The sequence below is a fragment of the Schistocerca cancellata genome, chromosome 3, assembly GCF_023864275.1.
Source record: "Schistocerca cancellata isolate TAMUIC-IGC-003103 chromosome 3, iqSchCanc2.1, whole genome shotgun sequence".
Taxonomy (NCBI): domain Eukaryota; kingdom Metazoa; phylum Arthropoda; class Insecta; order Orthoptera; family Acrididae; genus Schistocerca; species Schistocerca cancellata.
This window is the reverse complement of record NC_064628.1, coordinates 949,411,069-949,434,532: the sequence shown is the minus strand read 5'-3', so window position 1 is coordinate 949,434,532 and position 23,464 is coordinate 949,411,069. Positions and strand designations below refer to the sequence as shown.

At 43.2% G+C, this 23,464-nt stretch overlaps 1 protein-coding gene across 1 annotated transcript in view; it reads right to left on the bottom strand.

The window, feature by feature from the left end:
* Window positions 1–23,464, bottom strand: part of LOC126176012 (collagen alpha-1(I) chain-like) — a 1,061,651-nt gene that overhangs the window by 99,239 nt on the left and 938,948 nt on the right. The window contains exon 19 of the mRNA XM_049923130.1: window positions 18,093–18,210. Coding sequence (XP_049779087.1) covers window positions 18,093–18,210 — 118 coding nt within the window. The remainder of the gene's footprint in view (window positions 1–18,092; window positions 18,211–23,464) is intronic.

The following is a 23,464-nucleotide window of genomic DNA, read 5'->3' as shown; positions in this document are numbered from 1 at the left end:
TGGACAGTGTGTCTAAGGCATTCAGCCTGACTGGGTTACCTCCAAACACATCTCTGACAACTGTCTGGTTGAAGGCATATGCAACACTCATTGGTGAAGATAATGTGATGCCAATCCTGAGTGATCCATTCGGCATGTTGTTGGGCCTGTATGTACCACACTGCATTGTGTCATAGTTGCAAAGATGGACCTCATCATGGACATCGGGAGTGAAGTTGCACATCATGCAGCCTACTGCGTACAGTTTGAGTCGTAACATGACGTCTTGTGGCTGCACAGAAAGCATTATTCAACATGGTGGTGTTGCCGTCAGGGTTCCTCCGAGCCATAATCCGTAGGTAGTGGTCATCCACTGCAGTAATAGCCCTTGGACAGCCTGAGCGAGGCATGTCATTGACAGTTCCTGTCTCTCTGGTATCTCTTCCATGTCCGAACAACATCGCTTTTGTTCACTCTGAGACGCCTGGATACTTTCCTTGTTGAGAGCCCTTCCTAGTACAAAGTAACAATATGGATGTGATCCAATCGCGGTATTGAATGCCCAGGCATCACTGAACTACAGACAACATGAGCTGTGTACCTCCTTCCTTGTGGAACGACTGGAACTGATCAGCTGTCAGACCCCCTCCATCTAATAGGTGCTGCTCATGCATGGTTGTTTACATCTTTGGGTGGGTTTAGTGACATCTCTGAACAATCACAGGGACTGTGTCTGTGATACAATATCCACAGTCAATGTCTATCTCCAGGAGTTCTGGGAACCAGGGTGATGCAAAACTTATTTTGATAGGAGGGTGGCTGCGGGTGATATGCTGAAGGTGTTGGTCAATGAGAGCTAAGATTGTCTCAGAGAGGGCACAGTAACCGGACACCATGGGGCATCCTAGGCGGTGGTGTTTATAGACTTTAAGAAGCATTTAAGGATTGCAGGGAGCGTTATGGATGAGAAGAGTGATAGACTTTGGGGAGAGGCTCTGGGATGGGCGTAAGGATTTGAGGAGAGGTTGGAGATTCTGCTGGATTTGTGGAATAGGGTCACTGTGGCACAGCTTGTGTATTGATGAATCTGACAGCTGCAGAAGTCCCTGTGCCAGATAATCCTTGCAGTTACAACAGTGGTGGAGCCTTTGTCAATAGGTAGGACAATAATGTGGGGATTAGATTTTAAGTGACAGATTGTTGATCTTTCTGCAGATGTAAGGTTAACTCGCATGTTGAGGGAGTCAAGGAATTATACTGAGGCAAGGTTCCATTGATTTGGAGACAGTGAGAATGGATGACAGTTGAAAGGAGGAGTGAAATGAGGCAGGCAGGTTCAACATTCATCTTAGGTTGACTCTGATTGGTAGGGCTGGCGGTGAAAAAAACGTTTCCACTGTAAGGACCAGGAGAAGGAGAGAAGGCCCATAGCAAACTAATACAAATGTTGATATTGCCTAGATGAAAATTAAAGAGACCTTTGGCAAAAAGAGAACTACTTGTATGAACATCAAGTGCTCGGATGGAAAACCAGTTCTAAGCAAAGAAGGGAAAGCAGAAAGGTGGATGGAGTATATAGAGGGTTTATACAAAGGTGATGTACTCGAGGGCAATATTATGGAAATGCAGGAGGACATAAATAAAGATGAAGTGGGAGACATGATACTGCATAATGAATTTGACAGAACACTTTTAGACCTGAGTCGAAACAAGGTCCTGGGAGTATACAACACTCCATTAGAACTACTGATAGCGATGGGAAAGCCAGCCCTGACAAAACTCCACCATCTGGTGAACAAGATGTATGAGACAGGCGAAATATCCCCAGACTTCAAGAAGAATATAATAATTCCAGTCCCCAAGAAAGCAGGTGTTGACAGGTGTGAAAATTACCGAACTATCATTTTAATAAGCCACAGCTGCAAAATACTAACACGAATTCTTTACAGGTGAATGAAAAAACTGGTATAAACCAACCTTGAGGAAGATCAGTTTGGATTCCGTAGAAATGACGTGATGCAATACTGACCCTACAACTTATCTTAGAAGCTAGATTAAGAAAAGGCAAACCTACATTTCTAGCATAGACTTAGAGAAAGCTTTTGACAATGTTGACTAAAATACTTTCTTTCAAATTCTGAAGGTGGCAGGGGTAAAATTCAGGGAAGAAAAGGCTATTTACAATCTGTACGAAACTACATGGCAGTTATAATAGTCGAGGGGCATGAAAGGGAAGCAGTGGTTGGGAAGGGAGTGAGACAGGGTTGTAGCCTATCCCCGATGTTATTCAACCTGTATATTGAGCAAGCAGTACAGGAAACAAAGGAAAAAATTGGAGCAGGAATTAAAATATACATTGAAGAAATTAATACTTTTAGGTCTGCCAAGCAGTTGAATGGAATGGACAGTGTATTGAAAGGAGGATAAAATTTGAACATCAACAAAAGCAAAACAAGGATAATGGAATGTAGTCAAATTAAATCAGGTGATGCTGAGGGAATTAGATTAGGAAATGAGACACTTAAAGTAGTAGATGAGTTTTGTTATTTGGGGAGCAAAATAACTGATGATGGCTGAAGTAGAGAGGGTATAAAATGTAGACTGGCAATAGCAAGGAAAGTGTTTCTGAAGAAGAGAAATTTGTTAAAATTGAGTATAGATTTCAGTGTCAGGAAGTCTTTTCTGAAAGTATTTGTATGGAGTGTAGCCATGTATGGAAGTGAAACATGGAGGATAAATAGTTTGGACAAGAAGAGAATAGAAGCTTTCGAAATGTGTTGCTACAGAAGAATGTTGAAGATTAGATGGATAGATCATATTACAAATGATCAGGTACTGAATAGAATTGGGGAGAAGAGGAATTTGTGGCACAACTTGACTAGAAGGAGGGACATGTTCTGAGGCAGCAAGACATCTCCAATTTAGTATTGGAGGGCGGTGTGGAGGGTAAAAATCGTGGAGGGACACCAAGAGATGAATACACTAAGCAGATTCAGAAGGATGTAGGTTGCAGTAGGTACTTCGAGATGAAGAAGCTTACAGAGGATAGGGTAGCATGGAAAGCTGCATCAAACCAGCCTCCCGACTGAAGACCACAACAACAATAATCAATGTTGATCCCTGCTCGACTCAGTTCATTCCTTTTTCCAACCATCATATATGGTTCAAATGGTTCTGAGCACTATGGGACTTGACTTCTGAGGTCATCAGTCCCCTAAAACTTAGAACTACTTAAACCTAACTAACCTAAGGATATCACACACACCCATGCCCGAGGCAGGATTCAAACCTGTGACCGTAGCGGTCACGTGCGTCCAGACTGTAGCGCCTAGAACTGCTCAGCCACCCCGGCTGGCCATCATGTATGCCCACTGCCCCCAAATCACCCCCTGCAAACTTTCCTTGAACCTTGCCTCACCATCATTCCCCAAATCTCTTAACATGCAAGCTAACCTTACATTAACATAAAGAACTGCAACCCACCACCTAAAATCTGATCCTGATCTTATTATCCTACCTGCTGACAAAGGCTCCACCACTGTTGTTTTGCACCGCAGGGACTGTCTGGCACAAGGACTCCCTCAACTGTCAGATTCATCCACCTACACACCATTCCACAGTCACATAATTCCAGCAGGATCTCCTACCTCTCCTAAAATCCTTAGGCCCTTTCAGAACTTCTCCGTAGAATCTAATTCTTTCCTCACTCCTACCACTCCCCACATTCCAACCTCCTACACACCCAGGATGCCCCATTGTGCCCGGTTACCTGTGTCCCCACCAAGACCATCTCTGCTCTCATAGACCACAGATATTACCCCCAGTCTACCCTCCTATATAAAAGATACCAACTCTCTGCAGTTCCTGTTCCTATATCACACAGTGCCCTGCTCATCTCTACTGATAATCACCTCCTTTTACACTAATATCCCTAATGCCCATGGCCTAGCTGCTACTGAACACTACGTTTCACAATGCCTGATTGATTCCAAACCTACAACATCTTTTCTGGTCAACATGATCCACTACATCCTCCCATGATCCACTACATCCCCCCAATTACTTCTCCTTTGAAGGCATCACCTACAAACAAATCTGGGATATGGCTATGGGTACCCCATGGCACCATCCTATGCCAACCTATTCATGGGCAATCTAGAGGAATTTTCCTAATCATCCACAATCCTAGAACCCTCATCTGATTTAGATTCAGTAATGATATCTTCGTGATCTGGACAGAGGGTGAGGACACCCTGTCCACGTTCCTCCAGAACCTCAACACCTATTCCCCCATTCACTTCACGTGGCCCTTCTTGACCCAATAAGCCACCTTTCTTAATGTTGAAATCCACATCAAAGATGGTTACATCAGTACCTCCATCCATATCGAAGTTACTAACCACAAGCAATATCTTCTCTTCAACAGCTGCCACCTATTCCATGCCAAGAAGTCCCAATGCAGTCTAGCCACCCATGGCTATCACATCTGTATGACAACAATTTCTCTCGAACTATACCAATTGTCTCACTTACGTCTTCACAGGTCATAATTACCCTCCCAACCATGTACAGAAACAGATCTCCCATGCCTTATCCCTCCACACCGTTTCCTAAAGTCCCACTGTCCGACTGCGGAGCATTCCCCTCATGGCTCAGCACCACTCAGGACTGGAGAAGCTGAATCACATTCTCCACCATGGTTTCAACTGCTTCTCAATGTACTCTGAAATGAGGACTGTCCTACCCACTATCCTCCCCACCCTCCCCTCAAACCTACATAGTATCCCAGTCCATCCCCACATAACCTCCACTCCCATCCTCTTGGCACATGATGCATATCCCTGCAATGGACTCAGATGCATGACCTCTCCCATACATCCTCCCACCACCACCTACTCCAGTCTGGTCACAAGCATAACCCATCCTATCAAAGGCATCACGTGATCTATTAGCTAAGCTGCAACCACTGTGCTTCATTACACATGGGCATCACAACCAACAAGTCATCTCTCCGAGTGAGTTTCCATTGATAACCTGTTGCCAAGAAACAGTTGGACCATCCAGATGCTGAGCACGCTGTCCAACACAACATTCTTCATTTGCTTCACAGCCTGTGCCACCTGGGTCCTTCCAACCAACACCAGCTATTCTGAATTGTGCAGGTGGTAACCATCCCTGCAACATATCCTATGTTCTTGTAACCTTGCTGGCCTCAAGCCTAGTCAGTCATTGTCCTTCACCTGCCTTCTTCTGGTCAAGTTGTGCCACAAACTTCTCTTCTCCCCAATCCTATTCAATACTTCCTCATTAGTTATGTGATCTACCCATCTAATCTTCAGCATTCTTCTGTAGCACCACATTTCGAAAGCTTCTATTCTCTTCTTGTCCAAACTATTTACCGTACATGTTTCACTTCCTTACATGGCTACACTCCATACAAATACTTTCAGAAATAACTTCCTGACACTTAAATCTATACTCGATGTTAACAAATTTCTCTTCTTCAGAAACGCTTTCCTTGCCATTGCCAGTCTACATTTTATATCCTCTCTACTTCGACCATCATCAGTTATTTTGCTCCCCAAATAGCAAAAATCCTTTACTACTTTAAGTGTCTCATTTCCTAATCTAATACCCTCAACATCACCCGACTTAATTCGACTACATTCCATTATCCTCGTTTTGCTTTTGTTGATGTTCATCTTATATCCTCCCTTCAAGACACCATCCATTCCGTTCAACTGCTCTCCCAAGTCCTTTGCTGTCTCTGACAGAATTACAATGTTATCGGCGAACCACAAAGTTTTTATTTCTTCTCCATGGATTTTAATACCTACTCCAAATTTTTCTTTTGTTTCCTTTACTGCTTGCTCAATATACAGATTGAATAACATCGGGGAGAGGCTACAACGCTGTCTTACTCCCTTCTCAACCACTGCTTCCCTTTCTTGTCCCTCGACTCTTATAACTGCCATCTGGTTTCTGTACAAATTGTAAATAGCCTTCCGCTCCCTGTATTTTACCCCTGCCACCTTTAGAATTTGAAAGAGAGTATTCCAGTCAACATTGTCAAAAGCTTTCTCTAAGTCTACAAATGCTAGAAACATAGGTTTGCCTTTCCTTAATCTTTCTTCTAAGGCAAGTCGTAAGGTCAGTATTGCCTCACGTGTTCCAGTATTTCTACGGAATCCAAACTGATCTTCCCCGAGTTCGGCTTCTACTAGTTTTTCCATTCGTCTGTAAAGAATTCGTGTTAGTATTTTGCAGCTGTGGCTTATTAAACTGATTGTTCGGTAATTTTCACATCTGTCAACACCTGCTTTCTTTGGGATTGGAATTATTATATTCTTCTTGAAGTCTGAGGGTATTTCGCCTGTTTCATACATCTTGCTCACCAGGTGGTAGAGTTTTGTCAGGACTGGCTCTCCCAAGGCCGTCAGTAGTTCTAATGGAATGTTGTCTACTCCGGGGGCTTTGTTTCGACTCAGGTCTTTCAGTGCTCTGTCAAACTCTTCACGCAGTATCGTATCTCCCATTTCATCTTCATCTACATCCTCTTCCATTTTCATAATATTGTCCTCAAGTACATTGCCCTTGTATAGACCCTCTATATACTCCTTCCACCTTTCTGCTTTCCCTTCTTTACTTAGAACTGGGTTTCCATCTGAGCTCTTGATGTTCATACAAGTGGTTCTCTTATCTCCAAAGGTCTCTTTAATTTTCCTGTAGGCAGTATCTATCTTACCCCTAGTGAGATAAGCCTCTACATCCTTACATTTGTCCTCTAGCCATCCCTGCTTAGCCATTTTGCACTTCCTGTCGATCTCATTTTTGAGACGTTTGTATTCCTTTTTGCCTGCTTCATTTACTGCATTTTTATATTTTCTCCTTTCATAAATTAAATTCAATATTTCTTCTGTTACCCAAGGATTTCTACTAGCCCTCGTCTTCTTACCTACTTGATCCTCTGCTGCCTTCACTACTTCATCCCTCAAAGCTACCCACTCTTCTTTTACTGTATTTCTTTCCCCCATTCCTGTCAATTGTTCCCTTATGCTCTCCCTGAAACTCTGTACAACCTCTGGTACTTTCTGTTTATCCAGGTCCCATCTCCTTAAATTCCCACCTTTTTGCAGTTTCTTCAGTTTTAATCTACAGGTCATAACCAATAGATTGTGGTCAGAGTCCACATCTGCCCCTGGAAATGTCTTACAATTTAAAACCTGGTTCCTAAATCTCTGTCTTACCATTATATAATCTATCTGATACCTTTTAGTATCTCCAGGGTTCTTCCATGTATACAACCTTCTACCATGATTCTTAAACCAAGTGTTAGCTATGATTAAGTTATGCTCTGTGCAAAATTCTACCAGGCGGCTTCCTCTTTCATTTCTTAGCTCCAATCCATTTTCACCTACTACGTTTCCTTCTCTCCCTTTTCCTACACTCGAATTCCAGTCACCCATGACTATTAAATTTTCGTCTCCCTTCACTATCTGAATAATTTCTTTTATTTCATCATACATTTCTTCAATTTCTTCGTCATCTGCAGAGCTAGTTGGCATATAAACTTGTACTACTGTAGTAGGTGTGGGCTTCGTATCTATCTTGGCCACAATAATGCGTTCACTATGCTGTTTGTAGTAGCTTACCCGCATTCCTATTTTCCTATTCATTATTAAACCTACTCTTGCATTACCCCTATATGTCTTTGTGTTTATAACCCTGTAGTCACCTGACCAGAAGTCTTGTTCCTCCTGCCACCGAACTTCACTAATTCCCACTATATCTAACTTTAACCTATCCATTTCCCTTTTTAATGTTTCTAACCTACCTGCCCGATTACGGGATCTGACATTCCATGCTCCGATCCAGTTTTCTTTCTCCTGATAACAACGTCCTCTTGAGTAGTCCCCGCCCGGAGATCCGAATGGGGCACTATTTTACCTCCGGAATATTTTACCCAAGAGGACGCCATCATCATTTAATCATACAGTAAAGCTGCATGCCCTCGGGAAAAATTACGGCCGTAGTTTCCCCTTGCTTTCAGCCGTTCGCAGTACCAGCACAGCAAGGCAGTTTTGGTTATTGTTACAAGGCCAGATCAGTCAATCATCCAGACTGTTGCCCTTGCAACTACTGAAAAGGCTGCTGCCCCTCTTCAGGAACCACACGTTTGTCTGGCCTCTCAACAGATACCCCTCCGCTGTGGTTGTACCTACGGTACGGCTATCTGTATCGCTGAGGCACGCAAGCCTCCCCACCAATGGCAAGGTCCATGGTTCATGGGGGAGGGGGATTTTGTCGCTAGGTCCCACAATAGTTTTAGAAATTCTGATAGCCCTATCTCTTCTATACTGACTCCTGTTTCTTCTTCTATCACATCATCAGACAAGTCTTCCCCACATACTAGCCTTCAGTTTACTCTTTCTGATACTATCCTCTGCATTTAACAACGGAATTCCCATTGTGCTCTTTAATGTTACCACCCTCACTTTTAATTCCACCAAATATTGTTTTGACTTTTCTATACGCAGTGTCAGTCCTTCCAACAGCCATTTCTTCTTCCATTTCTTCAAATTTTTTGTGCAGCCACTGAGCCTTAGCTTCCCTGCACTTCCTATTTATTTCATTCCTAAGTGACTTGCATTTCTGTATTCCAGAATTTCCCTGAATATTTTTGTACTTCTATCTTTTGTTGGTCAACTTAAGTATTTATTTCATTAGCCATGGTTTCTTGGCGGTTACCTTCTTGCACCCATTTTTTTCTTTCCAACTTCCATGACTGCCCTTCTTAGAGATATCCATTCCTCTTCAACTGAACTGCCTACAGATCTATTCATTATCACAGTAACTAGAACCTTAGGAAACATAAAGCATATCTCTTTGTTCCTTAGTATTTCCACATCTTGCTTCATTGCACATTGATTCTTCCTGACTAGTCTCATAAACTTCAGCCTGTTCTTCATCACTACTAAATTGTGATTTGAGTCTATACTGCTTGTGGGTACTCTTTACAATCCTGTATCTGATTTCAGAATCTTTGCATGACCATAACATAATCTAACGGAAATATTCTTGAACAGAGAGTTCACTATTACTAACAAAAATCAATTTCAGAACTCAATTAGTCTTTCTCCTCTCTCATTCGTACTACCAAGCCCATATTCTCACATAACTATTTCTTCTACCCCTCACCCCTACAACTGCATTCCAATCCCCCTTGACTATTAGATTTTCCAGCTGCCTTTATGTACTGAATTACTTGTTCAATATCCTCATGTACTTTCTCTGTATCTTCATCTATGGCTTGTGACATTGGCATGTATACTTGAACTATACTTGTTGGTGTTGGTTTCCTGTTGACTCTGATGAGAACAACACTATCACTAAACTGTTCACAGCAACTCACTCTCTGCCCTTCCTTCCTATTCATAACATATCCTACTCTCATCATACCATTTTCTGCTGCTATTTGCATCACCCGGTACTCATCTGACCAGAAATCCTTGTCTTCCTTCCATTTCATCTCACTAATCCCACTGTATCCAAATTGAGCCTTAGGATTTCCCTTTTTTTAGATTATATAGCTTCTCTACCATGTTCAAACTTCTGATATTCCATGCCCCGACTCATGGAACGTTATTATTCTGTTAGTTACTCCATGTTTTTCTCATTGTCTCTTCCTCTTGACAGTCCCCTCCCAGAGATCTGAATGAGGGACCAGTCTGGAATCTTTCGCCAATGGATAGATCTTCATGACATTTCTCAATTATAGGCCATGTGTCATATGGATACACATTATGTGTCTAATGCAGTGGTTTCCATTGCCTTCTGCATCCTCATCCTGTTGATCATTGCTGACATTTCTGCCTTTAGGAACAGTTTCCCCTCCCAAGGGCAAGAGACTGCACTGAACCTCTGTCCACTCCTCTGCCCTCTTTGACATGGCTGTTGGCAGAATGAGGATTGCCATTGCCCATGATTTTTATTCAGTATTTAAGTGGTTGCATGGTTCAAACCCAGGATGGAGAACTTTTTGATTATTAATCAAAGATGTTACTTGTAGACCATGTGTATGTAGTATAAAAAAGAGGATGTATGAAAGATATGAAAGAAATTTTAAAAAAATGTAAATATAACTGCTACTACATGTAGCATAAAATGAAGAAATGGTTAATTACAAATAGGTGCTGAGAATAAAGAAAATACTGCAGCAAGATTTTACCAAGAAGTTACAATGTGCAAAAAGGAAACTTGATGTTATGGAAGAACTTGAGATCTTTTGGACAGTAATGATGGCCTCATCTTAAACAAAAAGTACAGTTAAGACACAAAAGCAACTTTAATGCCTTTAAAATGTTGCTCCCAATTATATGATGCTTTAGTTCATGTTTCCACTCACGTCAATTTCAGAAACGTTGTTTCTTCCTTTCCTTCATGGACTTTGTACTTCCTTACCAATAGCATGGCAGATGGTACTGTATACCATATTCTGTTTTGCAGATATTGTGTCAAGTATACTTCCCCACGTTTTGCATATTGTAACATCCTGATAAAATCCTGCTGCAGTACATTCTTTCTTCTCAGCACATATTTGTAATGAACCACTACATTCATTTTATGCTACATACTGTTGCAGTCATTTTTATAAAAATTATTTTATTTCTTTAGATTTTTTATACATGCTTTCTTTACTTCTACATACAGTATACTCTGCTTAAAACATTTAAATGTGTATCATAATGATGTGTTAACTGTAACAGTTGTGTATTTCATACAGTTGAGTATTTATCATGCTGCTAGCAGCCAGTAAGTGGCATACTTTATACCATGTTTACTTGGCATCACAACTAGCTGCACACATTCAGTCCTATGTATGCTCTTGTAACAACCTGTACCTGAGTAATAATTCTACTGTTTCTATGGAAGACTTTATTCCATATTTTCTGATGTTTGACTTGATCTTCTCAGCTCATCATGTATGATTACAATTTTAATTTTATGCACTTTATGCAAGTACCATTTCATTCGAATTCAATCTTGTAAAGTATTAAGTATTTTAGATATTTATTTTATAGTATGTTTAAAACATTATAGGTGGCTTTCCTACTGCAGAAGACACCCTTCGTGGTACTGAAACCTGGTCAAGATTTTCCAATAAACTTGTGCAACTGATTGGCTGTATGCTTTATTTATTGAAAATTCATTTCAGGCTGCTGCTGCCAGCCATGTTTAAAATTGTGTTATATATATTTTATGCATAAATTTTATACATCTTTCTTGTCTTTTCTACTTCCTTATTTATATAGGGCCAGTTATGTAGACTGAACTATGCAGTATAGAAAAACATGACATTTGCATTTTTGAATTGGTTGTCTCCTTTTAGGAGGAAGCATGAAATCTTTTGCACTGGTTTTCACTAAACTGTTTATCCTTACCTGGAAGAAAGACAATTGTTACTGTTTAGCCATGAAATTTTTTGACTGACTGCAGTCTACCTACATTTCACAGTTCAATGATTTTCCTTGCCCTTGGCTATCAGCACAAATGCTAATTTTACACTGAGCGAGGTGGTGCAATGGTTAGCACACTGGACTCGCATTCGGGATGACGGTAGTTCAAACCCATCTCTGGCCATCCTGATTTAGGTTTTCTGGGATTTCCCTAAATTGTTTCAGGCAAATGCCGGAATGGTTCCTTTCAAAGGGCATGGCCGATTTCCTTCCCACATCCTTTCCGAATCCAAGCTTGTTCTCCGTCTCTAATGACCTCAGATAAACACTAATCTCCTTATCCTCCACCTAATTTTACACACACTTGTAGCAGATAGATCACATGTATTTGGCCTACAAGCACTACTGGGATCTGTGGTGCCTTGTTTTACATTTTTCAGTTCATCCCTTGGTGGCAACAAAAGATGATAACACATCAGGACAATTTCTTGAGGTTCATAAACCAATCATGTTCACATCTGCATTGTGTTTACTATTTTTCCATGGTGACATACTTTCCTGTCTCATTTTATTTCCAATGTCCTCAAACTCACAATGTCGTTATGCACTGTTTGCTGTTTTTCCATGGTCCATATTAGAAAGTACTTGGGTGCAGTTGTCACGGTAGTGACCAGCATAAGAGTCCACAACTGTGATCTAGGTGCGCAAGTGTATGATGCGCCACAAATGTCACAAGACCCCAGCATTGGCAGAGGCCCCCACTCTCGCTGGGCGGTGCGCAGTCTTTCTGTAGCGCACTGCACCGGCCGGCCGGCAACTTATAGAGTTGGGCCCAGCCAACCTTTCACACTGTCTGATATTTACTTCAGCCATGTGACTAGCACTAGTAGGGCAGCTACTCTGTGGCAATTGCTTCTTCTTTATAGAATACTTGAAATAACAAAGTATTGTGTTCATTATTCTCCGTATGTTCTTGTAGTCAGAATACACATGTGTTACATTATGTGGTTGCTTTTTGCGTTGGGTTGTGACATGGAAGTTCTGCTTCGAACATTGGTGCAATAACAGACAGACCTTCTTACGGTCCTGCGACAGGCTGTGCTGACGTAGCTCTATCCCCTTCATCTCTGGCTACGTTTTCTCCTCTGTTCCCACCATTCGACAAGGTGATAAGATTGGGAAGCGTACAAATGCCATGAACAGCAACATTTCTGTGCTTTCCAAGTAGATGCAAAAGTATGTCACGCTCTGTTTGCGTTCTGGATTTCCCCCACCTCGTATCGGGCATTGCGGCAGTTTGCGCCGTTACAGGAACCTTCTTCATTGTCTTCTGATAATTTCTGCTCATTGATATCTCCCTATTATTGCCACTGAACACGTTGTAGCCACTAAGGTGGAATCTACCAATGCAAGAAACAGGCCCATCAGTCTTATCATACCTGGGCTGCGACTCTCGATGGCATTAGTCGCAAGTGCCATTTTGGCACATTCGAGTCAAAAGAGTCTTACACGGATCACGATGTTATAATGCACTCTGCCCCAGATAAGGAAGTCCAGCAACAGATCATCCAATTAGAAAACCCTTCCACTGATGAGGTGTTTTCCATTGGCCCATTATATGAGGTCTCACATGCCGCTCGTCAGCAGCTGGAAGCACGGCGTGACATTGGAAGGTGCAGAGTGGCCCAGCTGCATCCACCGTGTCCAGGGAGGATGATGTTGTGCCAGTGCAAGCTGGCTGATCTGGCAATTTCCATGCAGCCCGTAAACAGTGTTCCAGCTGCCGCTCACCTTCGTGTTCCTCAGCTGTTGCCAGTAAACAGGCACCTCAGAGATATGGTAAACAGTATCGGCAAACTTTTTCAGATTTGGTGCCTTTCAGGCCTTTGGCTTTTTACTCACAGACTTCATTCAGTTGATATCTGCTGATGACCCCTTTCAGTCATTGGAAAAATCTGTGCTCTGAATTTCAGGATAGTTTTGTGGAAGGCCTAGGGTGCACCATAGACTTTAAAGACCACATAACCTTGAACCAGTCAGCTCGTCCTAGATTTTTTTCGTGCTTGGCAAATTCTGATAGCCTTCCACTTCAAAGTTAAGGTAGAGCTGGACCAGCTCGTAACTTTCAAGTTGTGATTCCCATTTCCTACAGTGAGTGGGCCGCACCATTCATTATCACAATGAAACCCTCTGGTGAACTGCAATTTTGCAGTGATTTTAAGGTCACTATGAGTTCAATGTCTGTGGTCGACACATATCCAGTGCCACGTCCAGAAGAGCTGTTCATGTGCTTAGCAGGGGGTCAATTATTCTCCAAACTTGATCTTCCTAAACCATATCACAAGTTACACTTCGATGAGGAGTCCAATCATATCGTGGCTTTTATTATGCCTTTCACCCTGTATCAATACCAGTGGTTAATGTTTGGCATGGCAAAGTGCCTCCACAATTTTTCAGTGGCATCTAGAACATGTCATGTCCACTATTCTGAAATGTTTCACCTACCTGGACAACACTGTCATCACTGGCCATACTATGAGTGACCGTCTGCACAATCTCTGGATCCTTTTTGAAGAACTTCAGGCCACGAGTCTGCACTGCAATCTATAAAAGCTTAAATTTTTCCAACCCTCTCTTGAGTATATGGGCCACACCATATTACGACAGAGCATACAAACCCTGGTGGTCTGCTCATGGCCATCACAGATTTGAGACATGCCTAATTGTTGCACGGACTGCAGGCTTTCTTGAGTAAAATTGCCTATTACCATCAGTCCATTCCTGAGGCATCTATCATTGCACGCCCTGTCTATCTTCTTCTCCACAAGACTGCTTCCTTTGTATGGTCTCTGGCATACAGCTTGACCTATTTCACACTAAAGGCCCCCTCAGGTTGGCATCATGTCTAGCGTTTTGATCCTGGCGAACCATTGGTTTTGGCCACGGACCCCTCATAGTATAGCGTGGGGATTGTCCTTGCCCATTGGAATGCACACCGCTCTGAGCAGCCACTGGCACTCGCATCCAAAACTCTCAGTCCAGCAGGGGTCCATTATTCTCAGGTTGAGAAGGAAGCTCTGGCCATCGTTTATGCAGTCACAGCATTTCACGTAGTCTTGTAAGGAACCAAATTCTAACTCATTACGGACCACAAGCTATTAGTTTTGTTACTCAGTCATTCCACCTGGCTCTCCAATTAGGCAGCCCACAGGCTGCAGTGGTGGGCATTGTTGCTCTCCAAATACCACTATGACATCCACTTTTATTCCACTGAGTGCAATGCCAACACGGAAGCCTCATCCCCGCTGCCTGTTGGTCTGGACCCTAAGTTTGATAGAGAGGAGCTCACGTGTTTCCATTTAGATGTTGCCTCCCGCCATATGGCAGAGGGCTTTCCAATCACTAGCACCCAGGTTGTCAAGGCCACAGCTAGGGCCTCAAGGAGGTCGTCCATCTTGTCCAGCAGGGTTCGTCGCCTGGTGATCTGGGCCGCATTTCCAATGCACTTCATAACTATTCTGTCTTGCACCATTGTCTGCCAGCCTTAGACGGGGGTCCTCCTGCTCTCCACAGGTGACGCAGCTCCCAGTGTGGTCATTCCTGGGAGTTTTTGGTAGGAGCTATTTTAGCTGTTGCACAAGGGTCACTGGGATTTTTCCCCACACCAAAGCCTTGGCCCAGCACTGATGAGGAGCTGGAGCATTTGCTGGCTGTGTGTCACTAAAGGCCTCTGGTGACCCAGCCCTAGGATTGCATCCATATGGGTTTTGGGGGACCATTTCTGAATGTATTTTGGCTCATTGTCATTGACAGTTCTCCTGTTTTCCATACACGGTCCAGTGCCCCTCGGTCACTATCGAGGTTACTATTCAGGCTCTTTCAGCGAATATTTTCTGTGGAAGGTCTCCCAGTTACTCTTATGTCTGGCAATGGATCTCAGTTTCTGACCTATGTGTTTCACGATTTCTGTGTGGACTCAGGCATTTACCAAGTTTGCTCCCCTCCTTTTCACCCTTAATCTATCGGGGAGGCCGAGTGCATAGTTTGGACCTTTAAGGCCCACATGAAAAAATATCTGCAGAACTTTCCCACCAAGGAGGCATTATTGTCCCCCCCCCCCCCCCCCCCGACAGCCTACCAGACAACTTCTATTGGTTTCCGTAATCCTGCACAGCTTCTCAATGGGCACCAGCTGAGGATGCTTCTCCACCTCCTCTGCCTGGGTTCTCACCTGCCGTAACATTCCACAGTTTTGCAGTTTTTTCCAGGGATGGCAGTCTGGGAAAGTGGTTTTGGTCGGAGGCCTGCTGGTTACCGGCAACCATTGTGCATCTCAATGGCCACAGCATCTACACTCTCTGGACAGGAGAACCCACCACGTCTACACTCCCCGGATGGGTGACTCCGCAGTGCCTACACTCTCCGGATGAGAAACGGGTACGTCTGGCACCATAAAAATTAGATTTGCATCTGGGTGGGGACATGGGTGTTGATATAAGTATATATATAGTTAAGGCTCACTGGCCATCAGACCATCTTCTTCTGTGTAGATGTACGAACGGTGCCCGAATTCTTACGGGAATCGGCAAAAAGCTGCGAGTAATGGGTATAACAGGCAGGGGCACTATGAATATAGTGTGGGACAATACGTTGGGAATGTGGGTCTCATGGGAGGCCTGCCAGAGATAAGTCCCTGCAGTTGCACTATCCTCTGTGTCATTGGTGGCTCAGGTGAATAGAGCGTTTGCCACGTAAGCAGGAGATCCCGGGTTCGAGTCCTGGTCAGGGCATACATTTTCAACTGTCCCCGTTGACTTATATCAACACCTGTATGCAGCTAAGGGTATTCATTTCATTGTAATTTCATTCTAACAAGCTGCACGGTCATCGATGGTATCTGTTCTTTCGGACATGTCTGAAAGAACAGATACGATCTTCACATATATGAACACAAAATTATCCCAAACAGTAAGGCGCAATAAGGGTCCACCTGCAGTTCCTAGATGCCATGCTATGTTGTGAAGATCGTGTTGGCACAAAGCAACCCCTCCCTGTGGTAAAAAAAAAAAAAAAAAAAAAGGGTAGTTTTAGTCTTCTGTATTATTGTGTTATCTGATGGGATGGTGTCAGGTGCTACTCTGACGTATCTCACAAACTCTTTCCTGTCGACACCAATGTCGAATCCCATTTTGGCAACTGTACGGTTAGGGAAGGAGAATTAATAAGTAGCTTCTTTCACACCAGAAGAGGAACACGTGAGATCGACGCAATTATTATTATTTCGGTTCGATACAGCAACCGTAGCTTAAACATTTTAATAAGAGTTTCTATACAATTACATAACATGCATGTAAGCATAACAGAGCTACATTCGAGTATTAAAATCCGTGTATTCTCTTTCCACCCACAAGATCCTTATCCTCTGGACCCTCATCTAATCTGCTGTGTATACACTTTAAACTTCTGGGTTGACAGACTTCAGTGTGCACCTTGTCCTGTTCTGTGGAGCATAACACAGTTACTGTAAACCAGAAAGGCAGTCTCAGATGCAAGTCTCAACAGTCCAAATTACATTCTCCCGTCTATTTACATAATCTCTTCCATTCAGAAATAAAGCTGCACTATTAGACCGGCTTTGACACAGTGTAAATCATTCCGTGTCCAGGTTTTCATAGAGCTCCCTTTATCCTTTCTTGTCTGACTTGTCATTGGGTGAGTGAATCGTGTACTTTTATGAAATAATTATAAACTTTTTATTCTGTCAACAATCAAGTAGCTTATTATTATTTAACCTCCTTTGGAATTCTTCATTGTGATACGTTCAGTCAAATTATTGTTCATTTCAATAGGCATCAAGAGAACTGCTGGGTAATTCTAGCAAAGAAAACCTTTTCCTGTCAGCTGAGGATACCCATACCCCCCCCTACCTCCCCTTCCCCTACCCCCCTCCCCCGTTGTTTTTGTTGTTGTGGTCTTCAGTCCATAGATTGGTATGATGCAGCTCTCCATGCTGCAGCCTACATCCTTCTGAATCTGCTTAGTGTATTCATCTCTCAGTCTCCCTCCACGCTGCCCTCCAATACTAAATTGGTGATCCTCGATGCCTCGGAACGTGTCGTACCGAATGATCCCTTCTTCTAGACAAGTTGTGCCACAAATTCCTCTTCTCTCCAATTCTATTCAGTACCTCCTTATTAGTTATGTGATCTACCCATCTAATCTTCAGCAATCTTCTGTAGCACCACATTTCGAAAGCTTCTATTCTCTTCTTATCTAAACTATTTATCGTCCACATTTCGCATCCGTACACGGCTATACCCCATACAAATACTCTGAGAAAAGACTTCCTGACACTTAACTCTATACTCCGTGTTAACAAATTTCTCTTCTTCTTTCCCCTATTCTCAGGAAAAGGAAAGAATACAGTGTAGTCAGATGCTTTTCTTTCAAGAAAATGATTTAAGAGCGAGTATTCCACAGGTTGTTAGCAGGGCGAACTGGATCTTCTTCGTGGCTACTTAAAAGGCACACTTCATCTTCCAAAATACTAAAAATACTATACACCCCCAGAATAATGGTGAAATTTGTGACAACAAAGCACACATTCTATCTATATTTACCCATCTGCTGGGAAGGGCACGAAGCTACGGTGCTTACCTGAGCGACCACCGTATCCGGCTGGCGGAGTCAGCATCGGATCCCCGTAGACGTGACCGCGTCCCCCTGGGGGACCTGGTTCGCCTTTCTCTCCCATCACAGACACCCCTGGAGGCCCCTGACATAAAGGAAGACAAACGTCAATAAAATTACATTAAAAGTAAAAATAAAAATAAACATTAATAATATTGTCATAATCTTTGTAGTATATTCAACCAAGGGCACAGGAAACTGTAACTTTTAACTTTATGAAAATGGAGAACAACTTTAGGGACTTTGATTATTTTTAACTTATTACAACTGTTTTAAAAAAAATGGAAAATCCATGTTGGAATCTCAACAGTTATGGACAGACAAGATTGCTACTCACTGTTAACATGACACTTTGAGTTGCGAACAGGCATAATGAAAAGACTGTTACACATTTAGCTTTTCGCCAAAGCCGTCTCCAGTAAAGAGAAACACACATCTCCGGCCTGAGCAGCCAGAAATAGTTGTCATCTGTGTGAGGTGTGCTTGCTTGTGTGAATGTGTCTGTGTTTCTAATTTCTGGCCTGAGAAATCAGATGTAGCGGCCATGTGTGCATTAGGTGTGCTCGCTTATGAGCATGCATGCGTGTTTCTCATTTCTGATGAAGGCTTCAGCCAAAAGCTAAATGGGTAACAGTTTTTTCTTGTGCCTATCTGCTACTCAACATGTCATTTTTATGGTGAGTAAGCAATCTGTCCTTTCCATAATAGTTATGATTGCTTTCAGTATTACAAATTGAATGAGATATATCGTTCCAACCCTAGATGCTTGGCTGAATTGTTGTGATAAACAGAATAGATTCTTGATGCAATTAATAACTAATTTTTCCCATTACTGCTATATATGCTAGTTAAGATGGCAATGGGAACTTCATTTAAGTTGCTTTCCTATGTCCTTTGCCATGTTGTTATTATTTGTGTCACAGTCTTTGCCTGTATGTACAAGAGTGTAGACAGCAAATCAAGTATGTTGATTTCGTTTCTGTGTATTACTGAGCAATCCAGTACAAATCCTGACCTCTGGTGATGAGAAATTAAAGAAGAATTCTGTTTACACACCTGTGTATATCTATTTTCGATGACAACTTGGTATATATATATATATATATATATATATATATATATATATATATATTTAAAAAGAAAGATGATGAGACTTACCCAACAAAAGCGCTGGCAGGTCGATAGACACACAAATAAACACAAACATACACACAAAACTCAAGCTTTCGCAACAAACTGTTGCCTCATCAGGAAAGAGGGAAGGAGAGGGAAAGACGAAAGGATATGGGTTTTAAGGGAGAGGGTAAGGAGTCATTCCAATCCCGGGAGCGGAAAGACTTACCTTAGGGGGAAAAAAGGACAGGTATACACTCGCACACACACACATATCCATCCATACATACAAGACACAAGCAGACATTTGTAAAGGCAAAGAGTTTGAGCAGAGATGTCAGTCGGGACGGAAGTATAGAGGCAAAGATGATGTTGAAAGACAGGTGAGGTATGAGCGGCGGTAGATTGAAATTAGGAATTAGCGGAGATTGAGGCCTGGCGGATAGCGAGAAGAGAGGATATGCTGAAGGGCAAGTTCCCATCTCCGGAGTTCTGACAGGTTGGTGTTAGTGGGAAGTATCCAGATAACCCGGACGGTGTAACACTGTGCCAAGATGTGCTGGCCGTGCACCAAGGCATGTTTAGCCACAGGGTGATCCTCATTACCAACAAACACTGTCTGCCTGTGTCCATTCATGCGAATGGACAGTTTGTTGCTGGTCATTCCCACATAGAACGCTTCACAGTGTAGGCAGGTCAGTTGGTAAATCACGTGGGTGCTTTCACACGTGGCTCTGCCTTTGATCGTGTACACCTTCCGGGTTACAGGACTGGAATAGGTGGTGGTGGGAGGGTGCATGGGACAGGTTTTACACCGGGGGCGGTTACAGGGGTAGGAGCCAGAGGGTAGGGAAGGTGGTTTGGGGATTTCATAGGGATGAACTAAGAGGTTACGAAGGTTAGGTGGACGGCGGAAAGACACTCTTGGTGGAGTGGGGAGGATTTCATGAAGGATGGATCTCATTTCAGGGCAGGATTTGAGGAAGTCGTATCCCTGCTGGAGAGCCACATTCAGAATCTGATCCAGTCCCGGAAAGTATCCTGTCACAAGTGGGGCACTTTTGGGGTTCTTCTGTGGAAGGTTCCGGGTTTGAGGAGATGAGGAAGTGGCTCTGGTTATTTGCTTCTGTACCAGGTCGGGAGGGTAGTTACGGGATGCAAAAGCTGTTTTCAGGTTGTTGGTGTAATGGTTCAAGGATTCCGGACTGGAGCAGATTCGTTTGCCACGAAGACCTAGGCTGTAGGGAAGGGACCGTTTGATGTGGAATGGGTGGCAGCTGTCATAATGGAGGTACTGTTGCTTGTTGGTGGGTTTGATGTGGACGGACGTGTGAAGCTGGCCATTGGACAGGTGGAGGTCAACGTCAAGGAAAGTGGCATGGGATTTAGAGTAGGACCAGGTGAATCTGATGGAACCAAAGGAGTTGAGGTTGGAGAGGAAATTCTGGAGTTCTTCTTCACTGTGAGTCCAGATCATGAAAATGTCATCAATAAATCTGTACCAAACTTTGGGTTGGCAGGCCTGGGTAACCAAGAAGGCTTCCTCTAAGCGACCCATGAATAGGTTGGCGTACGAGGGGGCCATCCTGGTACCCATGGCTGTTCCCTTTAATTGTTGGTATGTCTGGCCTTCAAAAGTGAAGAAGTTGTGGGTCAGGATGAAGCTGGCTAAGGTAATGAGGAAAGAGGTTTTAGGTAGGGCGGCAGGTGATCGGCGTGAAAGGAAGTGCTCCATCGCAGCGAGGCCCTGGACATGCGGAATATTTGTGTATAAGGAAGTGGCATCAATGGTTACAAGGATGGTTTCCGGGGGTAACAGACTGGGTAGGGATTCCAGGCGTTCGAGAAAGTGGTTGGTGTCTTTGATGAAGGATGGGAGACTGCAAGTAATGGGTTGAAGGTGTTGATCTACGTAGGCGGAGATGCGTTCTGTGGGGGCTTGGTAACCAGCTACAATGGGACGGCCGGGATGATTGGGTTTGTGAATTTTGGGAAGAAGGTAGAAGGTGGGGGTGCGGGGTGTTGGTGGGGTCAGGAGGTTGATGGAGTCAGGTGAAAGGTTTTGTAGGGGGCCTAAGGTTCTGAGGATTCCTTGAAGCTCCGCCTGGACATCAGGAATGGGATTACCATGGCAAACTTTGTAAGTAGTGTTGTCTGAAAGCTGACGCAGTCCCTCAGCCACATACTCCCGACGATCAAGTACCACAGTCGTGGAACCCTTGTCCGCCGGAAGAATGACGATGGATTGGTCGGCCTTCAGATCACGGATAGCCTGGGCTTCAGCAGTGGTGATGTTGGGAGTAGGATTAAGGTTTTTTAAGAAGGATTGAGAGGCAAGGCTGGAAGTCAGAAATTCCTGGAAGGTTAGGAGAGGGTGATTTTGAGGAAGAGGAGGTGGGTCCCGCTGTGACGGAGGACGGAACTGTTCCAGGCATGGTTCAATTTGGATAGTATCTTGGGGAGTTGGATCATTGGGAGTAGGATTAGGATCATTTTTCTTCGTGGCAAAGTGATATTTCCAGCAGAGAGTACGGCTGTAGGACAGTAAATCTTTGACAAGGGCTGTTTGGTTAAATCTGGGAGTGGGGCTGAAGGTGAGGCCTTTGGATAGGACAGAGGTTTCGGATTGGGAAAGAGGTTTGGAGGAGAGGTTAACTACTGAATTGGGGTGTTGTGGTTCCAGATTGTGTTGATTGGAGTTTTGAGGTTTTGGAGGGAGTGGAGCTGGAAGTGGGAGATTGAGTAGATGGGAGAGACTGGGTTTGTGTGCAATGAGAGGAGGTTGAGGTTTGCTGGAAAGGTTGTGAAGGGTGAGTGAGTTGCCTTTCCGGAGGTGGGAAACCAGGAGATTGGATAGTTTTTTAAGGTGGAGGGTGGCATGTTGTTCTAATTTGCGGTTGGCCTGTAGGAGGATGCTCTGAACAACTGGTGTGGATGTGGGAGAGGAAAGATTGAGGACTTTTATTAGGGACAGGAGTTGATGGGTGTGTTGATTGGCTGAGTGGATGTGTAGGTGAAGGATTAGGTGGGTGAGGGCAATGGATTGTTCGGTTTGGAACTGGTATAGGGACTGATGGAAGGAAGGGTTGCAGCCAGAGATGGGAACTTTAAGTGTGAGGCCTTTCGGGGTGATGCCAAATGTCAGACAAGCCTGAGAAAATAAAATATGGGAGTGTAATCTGGCTAGGGCGAAGGCATGTTTGCGGAGGGAATGTAAATAAAACTTAATGGGGTCGTTGTGGAGGTGTTGTGAGGGTGACATGGTACTGGAAGGTGGAAAGTGGAACATGAGGCTGAAATGAAAATGAAAATAAATATAAAAATATATGGGGAGAGATAAAGGTAAAACTAGAAAGCAAATGGAGATCTGGTGTGAAAAAAGGCGAAAAAGGGTTGGTTAGAGCTGGGCTATGTTGATCCTGTGGTGAACTTGTGTAGGTAGATAATGATGTGCACAAAGGTTAGGTGGTTGTGTTGCCGCCAAAACACGTTAAAGGGTGGAGAAATACGGGAAAATTTCGAAAAAACTACGTGAGGATGTATTAAAAGGGTGGTTTGGTGGTGGCAGATTATGGAAATGAAGCTAACAATTGTCTGATGAAGAAATAATGACGTTAAAACCTGTGGGAAGCGGCTAAAAATGATCGATGCTGTGAGAAAAACGGAAATGGAAATAAAGCAAAAGATATTAAAACTAGCCGAAAAGGTTGTTTAATAGCTGAAACGAACTGTTTGTGAACTGGAAACGGTGGATTTTATAGCAGCGGTAGTGTTGAAAGCGGAAAAAAAAATTTTTGGTTATGGTTTGGAAGTGGGTTACGTATTGTTACGTACTATTGAGTATATATCGGCGGGATAAAATTGTATACTGGATTACGGTAAAAAAGGAGAAGGTGAATAGAAAGTAAAACTGCTGGCAAAAACAGAAGGAGGAAATAAGGTGACAGAAAAGACTACGAAATGTAACAGTGACAATAACAATAACAATAACAAACGTGATTGTTGGATTCAAATTAATGATATGAATATAATAGAGGGAAACATTCCACGTGGGAAAAATATATTTAAAAAGAAAGATGATGAGACTTACCCAACAAAAGCGCTGGCAGGTCGATAGACACACAAATAAACACAAACATACACACAAAACTCAAGCTTTCGCAACAAACTGTTGCCTCATCAGGAAAGAGGGAAGGAGAGGGAAAGACGAAAGGATATGGGTTTTA